General features: G+C 40.2%; 3 protein-coding genes across 3 annotated transcripts in view; 1 reads left to right on the top strand and 2 right to left on the bottom strand.

The window, feature by feature from the left end:
- The window catches only part of LOC119893064 (dynein heavy chain 6, axonemal-like), a 49520-nt gene extending 49384 nt beyond the window's left edge, over positions 1 to 136 (bottom strand). Inside the window, 1 exon segment of the mRNA XM_038704991.1 lies at positions 116 to 136. Within this exon segment, the coding sequence (XP_038560919.1) occupies positions 116 to 136 (21 nt within the window).
- A 262-nt stretch (positions 137 to 398) lies between these two features.
- LOC119893838 (olfactomedin-4-like) lies at positions 399 to 5105 on the bottom strand. Its single transcript, XM_038706196.1, has 5 exons — positions 4948 to 5105; positions 4679 to 4801; positions 4311 to 4529; positions 1304 to 1457; positions 399 to 950 (listed from the first exon to the last, which is right to left on the bottom strand). The coding sequence occupies exons 1-5, from the start codon at positions 4999 to 5001 to the stop codon at positions 631 to 633; spliced, it is 870 nt and encodes a 289-aa protein (XP_038562124.1). The 5' UTR covers positions 5002 to 5105; the 3' UTR covers positions 399 to 630.
- Positions 5106 to 10342: 5237 nt separating this feature from the next.
- LOC119893063 (olfactomedin-like) overlaps positions 10343 to 16990 on the top strand; it is a 28230-nt gene continuing 21582 nt past the window's right edge. Inside the window, exons 1-5 of the mRNA XM_038704990.1 lie at positions 10343 to 10474; positions 10659 to 10817; positions 11156 to 11368; positions 13474 to 13606; positions 16618 to 16988. Coding sequence (XP_038560918.1) covers positions 10352 to 10474; positions 10659 to 10817; positions 11156 to 11368; positions 13474 to 13606; positions 16618 to 16988 — 999 coding nt within the window. The 5' untranslated portion in view covers positions 10343 to 10351. The remainder of the gene's footprint in view (positions 10475 to 10658; positions 10818 to 11155; positions 11369 to 13473; positions 13607 to 16617; positions 16989 to 16990) is intronic.

Here is a 16990-nt window from a genome sequence, read left to right as displayed (position 1 = left end):
CATGTGAATAAATCCAAGATTGTAACTTTTACCCTTTGGGAATGGTGGTCAGTGTGCATGTGTGGGCGTGTGTGATAAGAGGAATGAGAGACAGAGCTGCATGCAGAGTTCCCACCTCGTGGGACGTTCGAATCATTTATGACACTGTACATTTCCAGCTAAACTGAGACTTAATTTTTACCCTTTCTCTCTGCCCTGCTCGTCTGCCATTCATCGGTCTTATGCAGAGTTGTGCATGCCCGCAGAGAATTGCATGCACCTGGTGGTTCCTCGCAGGTCTATAAGTACTGTTAAAAATGATATAATATTCTTTGTGCCATTCTTCAGTGGTGATAAATGAATTACTTACAATTTTGTATTTATTCTTATACTTTATAAAGATTTATTAAAAGCTTCTTTCTTTTTACATCTTTTTTTACAGCTTCACATGTTGATATTTTTATCATAATAGGCATTATTTTATCTTAGTGGGAGAAAACCGGTAGTTCTATGTAAAATCAGATGTTGAGCTTCCCCCATATAGCCAAAATGGAATGATCTTAGTTTCATAACTCCTCTGCGAAGATTCAACTGTGAGATTGGCAAACGAATCAGGCTCTTTCTATCGAAGCATTGAATCTTCGACTATTACTAGACAACCAAATAAAAAAACCTGCACACTGAGCTGAAAGGTTGTACATTTCTAACATTAACACTCAAACTAGAACACAAGAGTTCTTTACCTGGAATGCTTAACCCAACAATGAGAGAGCTCAGGCTAGAGTAGAGGCGGATGTAGTTGGCATATCTGTTGCTGGAGGTCAACATTACCAGCCAATACCAGCTCTCCTTCCCCGCCTCTGGTTTGGGATCCCGACCCCAGGCTCCATACTTGTAGGAGCCAGGGTACTCTCCTGCTGTGTACACCCTCGGGCCAGTAATGTTCTGAAATTCACCGTGGGGACATTTACCTTGGGGAAAATATGAAAAGAAGCAGAAAGAAAGAAATTGTGCAAATGGGGGGGAAACCACATCTAGTCAAGCGAGGCGTCCACTGGTATAACTTCCTATATCCATAACTTTCTAATTGAGGTGATTGGTGCTGAGAGCTTCCTGGGGGCTCAGGTAAAATATACAACTTATTATGAACACAAAAAGATCAGGTCAAGATCAAGTCCAATCATCTTCTGTTGGTTTCTAAATCCTAAGTGAACTATACAGACTTTTATTATTTTTTTATCTATCTGGTGGTTTACCGTGGAAGTTAACAAAAAGAAAGAAAGATATCTTCCCATTTGTATGTGGTGTGGTTTTTGGGACATACTGTGTGGAGGTTGAGTGGGTTGGATGGTGGGGTGAAATCCATTCTTGCACTGGTCCAGGTCTCTCTTAAGACGGTGGTTGTCTTCTAGTCTCTTCACCACCTGCATGGTGTCATATGTCTGTAGCTCCTGCATCTCTGCACTAAGGTCCTCGAGCTGAGAGACAGCAGCATTTTTTTACAAATATGAATGCCCTTGAATGCAGCATTACCTGTTATTTGACAACTGGAATGGCTCATTCATTGATAAACAATGTACATTATTCATTATTGATATGGTAATCGTTTTTCAAAATAAAATGGGTTGGGACTGCTGTTAAAAATGCAAGCTGGTAGTCAGAGGATAATGTTAGCTGCCTCGTATAAAATGTTGTTTCTATACCTCTGTGATGAGTTCTGAGTGATAAATTTAAAGTCAACAGAGGGCTCTGCACCAGTACACTTCTATGTTTTGGCTATATTTTTATTGTGTAATTTTTATTGTTTTATTGTATTGCCAAACTTAATACTTCACTTGCACATACATACAGGCACAAGCGGACATGCAAACTCTCATGCATACAGTATGTATACATATGTACGCTTCTTGTAGTTCAATATTAGTACTAGCACTAGCAGCAATATTTACTGCTTGTGATTTGTACGTGCAAGTCTGCATACAGGATGCAGTTCACTATTTGCTTCTCAAATAAATTGCCCTTCATGATGGGAATAATAAAGTCTGTTTCTATAGATGTGATTAATGGCCATAATTCAATCTAAATGAACGTATCAAACTGGATTATTTTAATATAGTCTGTAACTTACATGCAGGCTGAGGTATGCTGCTGTCCAGCATCCAGTACATACAGGCAGGTGGGTTTTATTTTTATTTATTTCATAATGATCATTATGTGAGAAAATAATTTGTGAGAAAGAAATATTTCATTGTCTTTTTTTGTTATGATAAAGAGAGCAAAAGAGAAATCCAGACTCCCTGGCATGATGCTATGCCTGCCATGCTGCTCCCCTTCTTCACTGGGACAGGGAGGCTACAGTTATGTGGAGACTGGGGTGCTGCTGACTCATCTGTTGTTAGTCTGCTAAAAGGGGCAGGGACAACAAGTTAATATGAATCTCTTGCTAAACGTTTCCCTGAACTGATTAAATGTTGATGAAATGTAGTCTAACACTAGTCTGTAGCTGGCTAGCTTATTTCACTGTGGACAACAGGTTAACACCACTCACAGACTAAAGGCTGCCCACCTTTCTTGGGGAAAAACTGGGTTCCAGACTGACACCCTTTCCTTTGTCTTTCCTCTCTTTCCTTTTTTGAAAACCAGATTTTGGTTTACTAGGCAACATTGTGTTCTCTGTATTTCTGCTGCATCTACTGACTGCATCTAAACACCATCACTGATGTGTGCGCTAAGGCAGGACCAAACCAAGATACAAGGGAGTGGTCGGTCAATATGGATGTTTAGTTTTTGGTCAATCTTTTACTGCCAAAAACAAGTAAAAACAAAAGAGATCATTCATTTTATTATATTTGAAATATATTTATACTCAGTGATGATGATTTATATAGTGTATAATATAATTTAATTAGATATTAGTTTATAATTATTTTTGGGGCCCCTGTCAGGGGCCCTTGGAATTGTCTTTTAACGACCCTGCCCCATATAATAATAATAATAATAATAATAATAATAATGATAATAACAATAATAATAATGATCTTTATTTGTAGAGCACTTTTCAAAAACAAGTTACAAAGTGCTTTAACAAGTGTAAAGACAATAATACCCAAGAGAAAATAATACAAAAACAATACAAGATAAAAGCATGAAAACATTGAAAAGACTAAAATACAGATAAATATAAAATTAGTAAAATACAGGGATAAAATAAAATCAAATAAGATCGGGAAAGGCTCTCCTATAAAAGTATCTTTTAAGAAGGGACTTAAAAGAGTTCACTGACTAAGCCGACCTGATTTCCTGGGCAGGCTGTTCCAGAGCCTCGGGGCCCTGACAGCAAACGCTCTGTCCCCTTTAGTTTTCAGACTCTGGAACAGACAACAGACCTCTGCCCGAGGATCTCAAGGTACGTGCTGGTGCGTATGGGACTAAAAGGTCAGAAATATAACAAGGCGAGAGGCCATGAAGAGCTTTAAAAGTGATCAATAGAATTTTAAAGTCAATTCTAAAACATACTGGGAGCCAGTGTAATGAAGCTAAAATAGGAGTAATGTGGTCATATTTCTTTGTTCTGGTTAAAAGCCTGGCAGCTGAGTTCTGGACAGTCTGGAGTCGATCAATAGATTTTTGGGTTAAACAGGTGAAAAGGCTGTTGCAATAATCCAGGCGTGATGAGATGAAGGGTGTAAAATGGTCTCGGTGTCCTTAAAAGTTAACATAGATGAATTTTTGCTACATTTCTAAGTTGATAAAAACATGATTGAATAAGCTTTGTGGTGTGCTTCTCGAAACCAACTATCAAACCAAACACCAAGGTTCTTTGCCACAGGCTTAATGTGATTTACTAGCGAACCAGCAGATGGCAGTATTTGTATTTGCCATCTACTGGGACCCGATGACCAGGATTTCTGTTTTGTCTGAGTTCAGCGCCCATGGCTACATTCGCCATTACTAGCTTAACAAACAAATCTCCGACTGAAGTTTTTGCAGTTAGAGTTGCATTGCAGGTAATGTAGGCACCATGTTTTGACCAGGAAGAAGAAGAATTTTTTGTCTCTGACTGGAAATGTAAAAGGTGCAAGTGTTCCAATAATAGTGTACTGGAAGAAATGACTTTTAAAGCCAGACATCTAGTAGATTGCATGGTCATAACTCCAAGGACCAGTGCAGTAAAAGTCTTATTGCTACTTAAAAACATCATACTAGATATTTATATACCTAAGTTTTGCTATGGATACCATAAATAAATCTAAATTTTGAGCAGACTTGCACACAGGCGCTGCCTTCTTGAATGGTGTCAGTGTTGAACAGCTGGTGCTTTGTGAGTCTACCTGTTTAGTGGTGTCAGCAGTCAGACCCTGGTGTGCCTTGGTGGTGCTGTTGAGCCTGTCAATGAGCTGCTTGATCTCCATCAGTTCATTCTCTATCACATACAGGCTGAGAACTGCGTAGAGGTCTCCGTCATCCTCCCTCTCCAGCATCGACACATCTTCCTGCAGCTGGGGCAGACGTCGCTCCAAACCCAGCAGCAGACTCTCCAGCTCCAGAGTCTGCAGAGAGAGCAGGTAGACTCTGTGTTCACACATGAATGCATGCATATAGGAGTCTGTTTTTGTTATTCAATTTTTTACAGTTTTACAACTGTTGAGTTTGTGTTCTTTACAGTCTGGTTTAGAAAATAACACTGTTAACTAGTTACCTTCTGTGGGGTGATGTTGCTGTTGCATTTTGATGCATTGTCCTCCACTGTGCTGAGTTTGTCATGAGGGAATGCCTTCTCTGAATTAGTCAACTCACACGTACACTTATCTTGTGAAAATACCTGTCAAGAATATCAAACATGGCATGTCATAATAAATATTAAATACCATATTTAAATATATCTATGTTTGAAGTGGGCAGCGACCTTTGTAATGAAAGTCATTTTGAAAAAGGAACAATAATCTTTATTTTTAAGTGTTTTCATACCTGTTGGGTGATGATGAACAGAGCACACAGTGTAACGATCACACGCAGCTTCATGGTGGGTCAGAGGGCAGCACTGAAACCGTCCCTGAACTCTGTTTGAATATGACAGCGTGTCTGACTGCTGGCAGCAGCTTCTAACTTGTGAACACTCCCACTAACCTCTGCATGTGAGTGGGTGAATGAATGTGCATGTGTGTGATTTCAGAAAGGGGTCACTTCCACCTTGTGGTTGGGATTGCGGCAGCACAGGAAAGTTTAATGTTCAGATGTGAGTGGATGTGTGAATCCAAATGTGGAAGGGAAGCAGGGACTAATATGGAAACATTTCTGATATGGAGTTCGCAGAAATTCACACACGTTATCTGTGTTGAAATATTCAGGAACTGAAAGTGATCACCCAGCACTGACCACACAAAATATCTGATGATGAAATTCTGGACTAGTCAGTCAAAGATCAAGTCCTTTAGGGTCATAAGTACAAAAATTAATGTGAAACAGTTTTTGGCAATGCAATTCTTAGATCTCAAGCTCCCTCCAACAATGCTCAAACAAATCTGTATTTATTAAACTGGTAAGTATAATGTAATTAGAATTTAAGACATTAGTGCAGTAGCTAACATATGTTATATGTTTATAAAATATAAAATTGCAGTAGATTGGTGTACAGTAGTAGTAATATGTATAAACTAAACAGGTTGTGCAGTATTGTAGTAAATGGACTGTATATACGTAGAGATTATACACAAGTATATATATATATATATATATATATATATATATATATATATATATATATATATATATATATATATATATAGCTCAATGGTTAATGCCACTGACTTTGGTACAGGTGATCGTATCCAGGTATCCAGGTGGACCCTTAGGCAGGGTCCTTAATGCTACCAGCCTACCTCAGGCATGAGTGAAACCGCAAATAAAAGAGCCATACCGGCTCGGACGTCGCTAACAAGGTCCGCGTCAGGTTTTTGTACCTGATGACAAATGGGCTACTGGAACAAGACATTCATGGACTAGAGCAGAAAACATGGATCTGATGCAATGCTACTATACAAGCGATCCCAGTGAGAGGGGTTATATGACTATGGGATATATGGATGCTTCGAAACCCATCATCAACACTGACAAAGAAACAACTTCTAGCTCAGTGTTCTAACATCTGCAAACTGTAGCTCCTATCACAACTAGAGATTGATGAGGTACAACAAATACGCTACGGCAAGGGGGAGCCAGGACGACAGGTCAGCAGGGAGATAACTGCACTCCATGAACGCCTGGCAGCACAAATGAACCAACTGCTGATGGATGGGACCCACCCAGAATGGTTAACCCAAAGACGGACAGTCCTGATCATGAAGGACCCCCAGAAGGAAACAATTCCATCTAACCACCGGCCAATAACCTTCCTCTGCACAACATGGAAGCTCCTGTCAGGCATCATAGCGGCTAAGATGAGTAGGCACATGGCTCAATACATGGACAGGGCCCTGAAGGGAATGGGTAGTAATACCAGGGGAGCCAAGCACCAGCTACTGGTTGATAGAGCAGTCACTTGAGACTTCAAGACCAGGCAGACCAATCTGTGCACCGCCTTGATTGACTACAAGAAAGCCTACGACTCAATACCACATACATGGATACTGGAATGCTTGGAAATGTACAAGATCAACAGGACACTAATAGCCTTCATCAAGAACTCAATGGGGCTGTGGAAAACAAGTCTGGAAGCCAACTCAAAGCATATTGCACAAGTCACCATCAAGTGGGGCATATACCAAGGTGATGCACTATCCCTGCTGCTGTTCTGCGTAGGCCTGAACCCCATCAGCCAGATCATCACAAAAACTGGCTACGAATACCGGTTCTGAAGTTGAACAACCATCAGTCACCTCCTCTACATGGATGACATCAAGCTGTATACCAGAAATGAGCGAGACATCGACTCACTGATCCACACTACCAGGATCTACAACATCTACCTTGGGGTGCCACAGGCTAACGGAAACCATGAGGAGGCAGCAAGGAAGTCCACCACAGCCAAATACCTACAGAGAGTAAGGCAGGTCGTGAAAAGTCAGCTGAATGGGAAAAACAAGATTGAGCCATCAACACATACGCCATGCCAGTCATCAGATACGCCGCTGGTATAATAAACTGGCCAAAGGAGGAGATAGAGACCACTGACATCAAGACAAGAAAGCTCCTCACAATGCACGCTGAGACTGTACACCAAGCGTAGCGAGGGAGGCCGAGGGCTAGTGAGTGTCAAGACCACTGTCCAGGATGAAACGACAAAGATCCAAGAGTACATCAGGAAGATGGCCCCCAAAGATGAAGGGCTTAGTGAATACCTCAGGCAGCAGAAACCCGAAGGTGAGGACTAGGAAGAAGAACCTTCATGGAGGGACAAGCTGCTGCACGGCATGTACCACAGACAAATAGAAGAAGTGGCTGATATCAAGAAATCCTACCAGTGGCTGGAAAAGGCTGGACTGAAGGACAGCACAGAAGCACTAATCATGGCGGCACAAGAACAGGCACTCAGTACAAGATCAATAGAGGCTGGGGTCTACCACACCAGGCAGGACCCCAGGTGCAGACTGTGCAAGGATGCCCCTGAGACAGTACAGCACATAACAGCAGGGTGTAAGATGCAGGCAGGAAGTGCGTACATGGAACGCCATAACCAGGTAGCTGGCATAGTGTACAGGAACATCTGCAATGATTACGGTCTGGAAGTCCCAAGGTCAAAATGGAAGACACCTCCTAAGGTAGTTGAGAATGACCGAGCTAAGATCCTGTGGGACTTCAAGATCCAGACTGAAAAACTGGTGATGGCTAACCAACCAGACATCGTGTTGATCGACCAACAGCAGAAGAAGGCTGCAGTGATAGATGTGGCGATCCCAGGCGACAGCAACATCAAGAAGAAGGAACACGAGAAGCTTGAGAAATACCAAGGGCTGAAAGAGGAGCTAGAAAAGATGTGGAAAGTAAGAGCAACAGTGGTGCCAGTGGTAATCGGAGCACTGGGGGCTGTGACCCCCAAACTGGGAGAGTGGCTCCAGCAGATTCCAGGTAAAACATCAGAGGTCTCTGTCCAGAAGAGTGCAGTCCTAGGAACAACTAAGATACTGCGCAGAACCCTCAATCTCCCAGGCCTCTGGTAGAGGACCCGAGCTTGAGGATGACAAATACCACCCCGCAAGGGGTGAGAGAGGGATTTATATATATATATATATTAGGGTGCCACTCAAAATTAAAGTTTTTAATTTTATCTTCCCATCCCCAAATATGTTAATAATGTGACAAAAACAAAATTTGGATGTATTTTAATAATATTTTTACAATATTCAACATGTTCCCGATTTTATCATGTAATATAACTTTAATCCAGGTCATAGTTATCCAAAGAAGGTTAAAGTCAAGGGCAACTGGACTTGGTTGAGGGAACACATGCAATGCAAACCAGATAGACCTTCAGATAGACCTTAATTAGGAAAGTGTTGAAGTGGCGTAAGTGAGCGATCGTCCACTAACCGGAAGGTTGGGAACCACAAATTGCTCCTGGTGGCTGTGCCATTAGTGTATTGGTGGCGCACTGGATAAGACACAGGCCTTTGGTGTAAGAGACCTGGGTTCAACTCCGCACTGTGACCTATCCACCATTGTGTCCCTGAGCAAGACCCTAACCCCTGGTTTCTCCAGAGTTGTGCGACCTCTGACATATATATAGCAATTGTCAGTTGACAACTTTTTATTGACATTTAGGCTACCTCTCCTCCACTCTGTAGGACAAGAGCCTGCAGGACTTAAAAATCAGGCAAAAACATAAAATAAAAAGTGTGCAACATGTTTCTGCATCGTCAAGGTAACATGATAAAGTGGCAAAGTGCTGTCCCATTCCTGTTTACAGCATTTTGAGCCCTTGCAGCCTCTTAAACTCAGTCACTTCACTCTGTGAGGCCCTGTGATGAACTAGCAATTTGACAGCTGGGATTGGGTCCAGCCCCCTCGTGACCCTGCACAGAGTTAACTATACTACTAACCACGGCTGCTGTAGTGCTAACCCAAAAATATTATTCTGATTACATAGTATTTAAACCAAATAATAACACAAATGAGAATATGAAAAAGAACAGTTAAATGATAACAATACTATACTATATTAATTTACTGTGGTAGAGAAATTTTGAATTAAATAACATTTTATCTTGATTATAGTATTTGAAAACACTGAGCCCATTGATCTACCAGTCAATATTATATCTGAATGAAACTTTTCACAGGTATTATGCATCATAAAAGGAAAATGAGGGGTTGGGACATGGAAAATGTTCAACATTTTTTTTTCCATTACGTTGAGTGGCAGATGGATAGATAGATACATACACACGCACAATGATGGATAAATAGCTTATAAACATGTAGTAAAATATATATATAAACTGTGATGTGTACAGGTATGAACAGGTAGGTATGAAGATTATACTGATATGTAAACAGGTTGTAAAAAGCAGGTAAGTAAGCAGGTGGAGCCAATTCAGTAGAATATGTATGTACAATAAGTACAGTATTAGTGTGGCAGTAATATAAAGTGACCTAATCAAAATGGTGCAACGAAAGTGTCATTGTGACGAGTTTAAGAGCTCAAGAGTTCAACAGTCTTATGGCTTGCGGGATGAAGCTGCGGTACCGACAGTCCCATGGATGGCAGCTCCGTCCTGGTAATGTGCTGTGCTCTTTCCTCTGTCGAACCTTATGGCTGAGGGCGGTGCAACAATTAGTTAAGTTAACCACATTTGAAGAACATGGCCCAGGAGGAGTAGCTGTTGCCCTGGTTAATGACTAAACAAATAGGCAAATCAACAATTATTTCCCACCTACTAATTACATAAGCTAATATTAATCAAAGTGAAGAACCCCTGTACACTATCTCACTGGCTACATTCAGCGCCGCCACTCGCTTCCCAGAAAAAAATGAAGACAATAATTTTTAATCCAATTTAGGTTGATTCGGTAACATATATCCGGATCAGTGTCCTTCAATCGCTCTCATCCTCAGCGTCATACGTGTATTCAGTTATGTACCGACATTATTCTGTATTTCTCAGTATTTTGATAGTATTATAGAATCCATTACTGCATTGTGAAGTTTTATCAAGGTTTGTAACACATTCTTGCAAACATCATGTGTTGCAAAACAGGAGATTGAGAGCAGAGGAACAGAGGATTGCAGAGGATCCTACAAAGGGGAAATACTAACCATTGCGTAAAGTAAGGGAAACTATGGGAAAATTCATAGTTCCACATTTTTAAAGTTTCACATCCAGCTCTGCAGTGACTCCTCAGTGACAAGAAGCAAGACAGGAAAATATTTGTTGAGATGGTGTTTATTAGAGAAAAGAGAAGAGGAGGGGTGGTGATTTCAGTACTAACAGCTTCTGTATCTCTATTAATTTCTCCAGCTCTAAACATGCTGCTGCTGCTCCTTCTGCTGCTGTCTTCAGTGAGTCACACCTGATATGCTACTCTTAGATTCTTAGGACACTAAGGACAAAAGTGGAAGATATCGCAATTTACGACATTAGACTGAGGCCTTTTCTTTCTTTTTGTCTCTTTCTGCTGTGCTATCTCTTTACTGTCCTTGCTAAATACCCTACATCAGTGTTTTTATACATGTGTGACTACAGGGTGATGGCCAGGCTCAGCGAGTGTCTGGCCAGAGGAAGAATGGCTCATGTGTTTGTGCGGTGAACTCCAACCTGTGGACGTTCCCTGCTGTGAAGTTCGAGTCCGTGCTGCAGCAGGTTCAGTCCTGTGAAGGATCTTTGAACAACCTGCAGGAACAGGTGAGAAATAAGGTCGACCAGCATCATTTTACATCGGTGAGAGTGGTACCTAATTCAGACTGTGTCCAGTCCAATTCCACCTCTGACTTGATTGATTATATGAATACAGTGCTGCTCAGCCATACAATGCAGGTTAGAAGCATTTACTCTAATGTGACATTTTGATTGGATTCAACAACTGATTATTATGATTACTTTCGGCATTTTAGACTCTTGCGAGTCTTGTGACTATGTGAAGGTACAGTCCCCAAAGAAAATATGAACTTGAACCTGGAATCCTGAAACACATTCAGTTTTCAAGAAACAGCAGAGTATTTTCTGTCTGTGTTTCCCTGCAGGTGACGTTATCCAGCCAGCGTCTCCCTCAGACCCAGGCCCTGGTTAAGAACATGACAGCCCGGCTGGAGCCTCACCAGTACCTTCACGACCAGGGTCTGTACTCAGTCTTGTCTCTGCGCCTGCTGGGCCAGGAGCTCAGCCAGTTGGAGACAGATGTTGGTGTCATCCACAAGCAGCTAAACAACGGCCAAACACAGAAACTCTCCAAAGAGGTACAGTAAAACATCCACTGAAGACACAACAATTTCGTGGAGTAATAGCCTACATAAAGTCAAAATTTATTAAACTCTGAAGAATGATATATTAGTTTTTTTCAATTGCTAACCTGCATTGGTCAAAACTGAAGTCACATTGTCAAAAACACTCTTCACTCACACAGTCAGCAAAACGTATGTGTATGTATGTATGTGGACCAAACTGTGAATCCTTTTTCATTTCTTTCACACAAAATCCATTCAATGACCACTTTCTCCTAAATCAATGAACTCTTTTCTCATTACTAATTTACCTGCAAAACACTATATCTGCAGCACATTTTTCTGATGCTAACACACTTTGTCCAAAACTGTTAAAAACACATTCAAAACAGAATGATTGGAAATGTTCTGCATTTTGGCAGTAACTGAACAGATGTATATAGAAAATCTTAGCAGAACATTACGAACATGTTTACGTCTATGTGTGTAGAGAAATATGTGTAGTGTTTAGAATATGGTTTTACTTTAAAACTGCAAGCTGCATGTAAAGCAGGACATGTACTTGTATTTTAGCAGAATTGGTTCAAGGTGTTGGTGCATCAATTACAGGTTGTGGTCATTGTGTCTCAGGTACCAGTTTTACTGTATAAACAACTGAGAAAAACTGTGTTGCAGCACTGACATTTCAGGAACTTTACCGTAAGTAAATTATTGAATGCTATGATATAGAAAAAATAAAGGATATTGAGGCCAATTTCTGAATTTCTGATTCATTCTTGTTAGATATACTATAGTACAGTCAATAAAGTGAAAATATGTTGTTTTTACATTTTTCTCAGTTGCTTTGGTACATTTCTAGAATTATCCTTACAGTAACACTTGCACAATTATTTGTATTAGTAAACTATGGTTGGATGACAATGATTGAAAATGCACAAGGCTGCACTTTTTCAGAATGGCATAGAACACTTTCAACAGTATTGAGTTATACATTGCAAGAAATTGGATTGGGATAGGATTCACAGTTACACATTTACTGTATGCACTGTAATTTGTTGACAGAGCATGTCATTGTGATGGAGAGAAAATAAACTATTAGACTATTTTACAGCACTGCATAGCATGACAGAAACAATTACAAAATAAGAAATGGAAACATGGAAACACCCCTCAGGTTGATGTTCCTATCTAGTGGGCCACAGATACATATTCACATCACAACAGATATCTTCATCAATTTACTGTAGGACACATTTACAAAAAAAAGTCTAATAGACACATGTAGAAAAAACATTTTGCAGATTACGTGTTCAACTATTTTGCATGTAGTGACTTAGGCAATGCACTTTTGAGTAGATGTTTTGTTGGGTAAGACTATTCAACAGAGAACCAGTATAATACATTGTGATCAACATGGTATACAGTAAGGAATTGATATTGTCGGAAACAGCAGACAATTGTGCATAATCATTTGCATAAATGTGTCAAAGCAATTAGCAATTTCTCAAAAGCCTGAGAAATTGCTATGTGCACAAGTGACTAGATGATGTGGAGGTTGAACAAGTAGAATTTCAATTCTGATCTGAGAAATGTACCAAAAGTGAGAAAAACTGTATTCTATATGAAATACTGATTTATATTAAAAAAACGTTTTGAAGATAAAAGTTCCTCAAATTTATGTAATGCTTCCTGTTGTTAGTGTTTTGTAAGTCAGTGTGTTATAAGTGACAATGAATGCTTTCTAAGTGAGAATTGTTGCCAGTGTTTTGGTTGAACGAGTTTATTTTGAAATTTGTATGAAGAGTTTTGGTGGTTTGAGTGACTTTTAGAGGTGAGATTAACTGTTTGGCCAAGATGCATGTTGGTAATGCAGACTGTGTGAAAAGTTTTGAAAAAGTTGCTTCAGTTTTGACCATTGCATCTCAGTAATTGAAAAAACTAACTTTGCTCATAATAACATGTCACAGGAATACCACAGATATGAAAGAATGATAATATGAAGAAACATACCTGAGTTATTTGAAATGTTTTTAAGATAAATATGGCTTACCGTGTATATATGTGTCTATAACTGTCTGGATACATTGTTGTAAATATGTGTGTGTGTTTGTGTGTGTTAGGTGGGTAAATTGCGTGCAGATGTAGACAAGATGCAAATGTCAAACACATTAAACATGAAGACAGTCAAAGAGAAACTGCGCTACCTGAAGAACACCGCTGAGTCCTGCAAGTCAATCCCCAAAGACTTCAGAGGTAAGTATGGTGCTGTGTGTGTGTGTGTGTGTGTGTGTGTAAGAGAGCACTCACTCAGTCATTGCAATAACTATGAAGAACCAGGAGGACTCTGTGGGAAAATGTGCATTACCTGCATTAAAATTAAGTAAGTTGGCCTCTGACCATGTTCGAATGTGCAGCACAGTACGAAAGGCATTTTAAGAAAGACGTCAGTGAAAAATAGCAATCGATTTGGCCTTATTTGTCAGTAAAACAACTGGACAGTCCAAATATTGTTGAACCAGAATCCTGGGATTTTAAACTCAGTTCCAACTGATTGTAAATGTAAGTTTGTTTAAACAGATGCATCTAGTTGTCCAAGGAACCTGACACATTTTTTTTTAAACTGTGGTTCTCAAACTATGGGTAGCATTTTATGGAGGAGAACTGGAAAGAAATTGATGATTGATGATTGATGATGTTAATTTTGCATTCAAAATCGCAGTGTAATAGATGACAACACACACGCTGCTTGAATCAGAGCAACTTACTCTTTCCAGTAATAGTGATGTCTCTGAATAAAACATCCATGATTCTGCTTAGAAATCATAATAATGCTCCTTAAGATTTTGTCTTACAATCACCATGTGTAGATTGATCCCTTAACATGAACAGTGCCACTTACATGCCAACATTTCCGGATAGCCCTGGTATATTCTGAAAATCCCAATGTATGGAATGCAATATGTGGAGTGAAAACTTAATAATATACAGTTCCAAGTGGACTACTTGCATATTACAGTTTTTTCTGATTGCTTAAGCACATTTTTTGTAACTATTGGCTATTTTTGCAAAACTCTACACACAAATAAGAAAACCTTTCACCAAATTATCAAAACATTGTAGTTCTCTTGCAAAAGCGAACACAGCTAGATTAACTCTTCACACCTTCGTAAAAATGGTGTTTTCGTATCAAACAGTAAACACAAGCCATCATCTACTAAGCACGCAATGTGCCAACTACACACTGATGGTATGAATACAAAACACATCTGGCTTTTGCTTTCTCTGTGTACAGATGTCAATTTGAGGTCATACGTTTGTCATAGTGTCATGTAAACATACAAGGATCCAAACTTCAAGTATTGGTGTTTATTCACACTCATCAAAACCAAGACAAAGTCAGAACACAAAATAGTAATTTCACAAAAAAAGACAATCAGCCTACATCATGTCGTCTTTCTGGGTCCGGCCACAAAATTTCGTCCACATCGCATGCGATATCCTCCAGTCCAAGGCACCGGGGAAAATATCTCCTTGAATGCCGTATCCAGGCCTGACATGATGCCTGGTCAATATCTCCACATGCCTCCTCCATTGCCTGTAAAAGGGCTACCTGTTGATGAGGATGACAGTCATACACTTTCCAGCGCCAGGCAGAGAAGAACTCCTCGATGGGATTTAAGAATGGAGAGTATGGAGGGAGGTTGAGTGCCATGAAGAATGGGTGGTCTGTAAACCACTGTGTATATTTTGAAAGATGGTGTCATTATCAATTATGCGCTGCTGTATTTCGCGCAGTCTTATTGCATTATTGGCAATCACCATGTTCACTATATGGGTCTCTTGCTCTGGAGTGAACATTCTTCCTCTGCCCCCAACATGTGGACGTCTAGCAATTCTGTTAAGTAACAATTTCACTATTTTTGCATGTATGGTACTGTTGTGTTTATCATTAGAGTATGGCAGTGCTACAAAGTACTTACCGATTCTGATTTCGAAATGTCCTAATGATGCTTGCCACAGTGTAGCGGCTCAAATTAGGCTGAACCTGTTAGCCAGCTTCCCTCAGGGTCATCCCATGGTTGATGACATGGTCCACTATTGTAGCTCTGATGTCATCAGTTATTCTATTTCTTACTCTTCTTACCCTTCCTCTTTCCCCTCCTCGTCCTCTTCCTCCAACTTCTTCACCTCCACGTCCTCTTCCTCCAACTTCTTCACCTCCACGTCCCCTTCCTCCAACTTCTTCACCTCCACGTCCCCTTCCTCCAACTTCTTCACCTCCACGTCCTCTCCCTCAGCCTCCTCGGCCTCCTCTGATTCTCACTCTTCTCACTCTTACTGCTCCTTCCATTGTACTCCACACAGACAGCTTACCTGTGGCTTATTTATAGTGCTTAGGCTGATTGCAAAGTGAACTAATTATCTAAAACAGTTTTAACATGTGAAAGTGTGCCAGACAGTTGGCAAAATAGTGTTAATGATAGCCATACATGTGTATAATTTTGCTAGGAGTGTGTTGGAAATTTGGTAATTGAGTGTAAGCAGTGAGTTGTGTTTAAAGTTCTGCAAAAAGAGTGTTGTGCAGTGAATTGTGCCTACAGTTTTGCAAAGTGTGTGTTACAAAATTGCAAACTGAGTGCAAAGCAGTGTTTGTGCTTTTAGTTTTGCAAACTCAGTGAGTGGTTTTGCTATACGTATTAATAATTTTAGAAATAGTGCTACAAGAATCACGATTAGCGCTTAAGCATTCAGAAAAAACTGTAATATTCCCAATATTTGTAATTTTTCATGAAGATTAAATTGGTGGACAAGGGGTTCTTTGATTCTCAAACTTTTTCTTTCATTGGATGCACAGACCTCTTTTCAAACTAAAATATTTCTTAATTTTTTCTATTCATGCTCATTAACTAAATACTAAATATTGTCATAAAAAGACACCAGAATAGAAACAATCGCAGATAAGGCATTAAAGCAGAGTGTTGTTTTTTGTAAAGACACAAATCCAGCATTGGTATCAGGCCTCTATCAAGGATACGTAAAGGATTTTAGGTAGGGTTACTGTATTAACATTTTACAGAGGTTTACATACAATTTCAAAACATGTTATAGCCTACTCTATGTTACTATTATAGTCTACTATTCTTATGGAAAGCGATTCCACCCAAATTATTATAATTTCCTCAACATTTTAATAGACAAAAAAGGTGATACTGTACTGTACATCACCTGATCTTCAGACCCTTCTCATCTTTGTCTGTTTCCAGGCCAGGACAGGTACTGCCTCAAGGGCCTGATCACAAATATTAGCGAACCTGTCATGACTAAGGTCAGTCCCTACGGTAAGAGCTACATCTCTGGTTCGTGGGGCAAACAGGCCCAGATGGACAGCGAGGGGCAGAAGAACAGCTACTGGGTCCAACCTCTGCTCAGCAGCCACATCTGGGGCAACTCCCTGCGTGTTTACCAAACCTACGAAGACTTCATGGCCTCTGCTAACAACAAGGACTTTACCTTTGCTCCATCCCACAGTCACCCCAACAGCATTGAGGGTCCCAGTGCTGTTCTATATGGTGAAGCGCTGTACTATAACTGCTACCGCTCTGCAGACGTCTGTCGCTACGACCTGAAGAGCAACGC

This window comes from Micropterus salmoides, unplaced genomic scaffold, assembly GCF_014851395.1.
Source record: "Micropterus salmoides isolate LMB-PRFRI ecotype aquatic unplaced genomic scaffold, ASM1485139v1 Ms_hic_scaffold_8, whole genome shotgun sequence".
NCBI classification, from domain to species: domain Eukaryota; kingdom Metazoa; phylum Chordata; class Actinopteri; order Centrarchiformes; family Centrarchidae; genus Micropterus; species Micropterus salmoides.
This window is presented reverse-complemented; position numbering and strand designations above follow the sequence as displayed.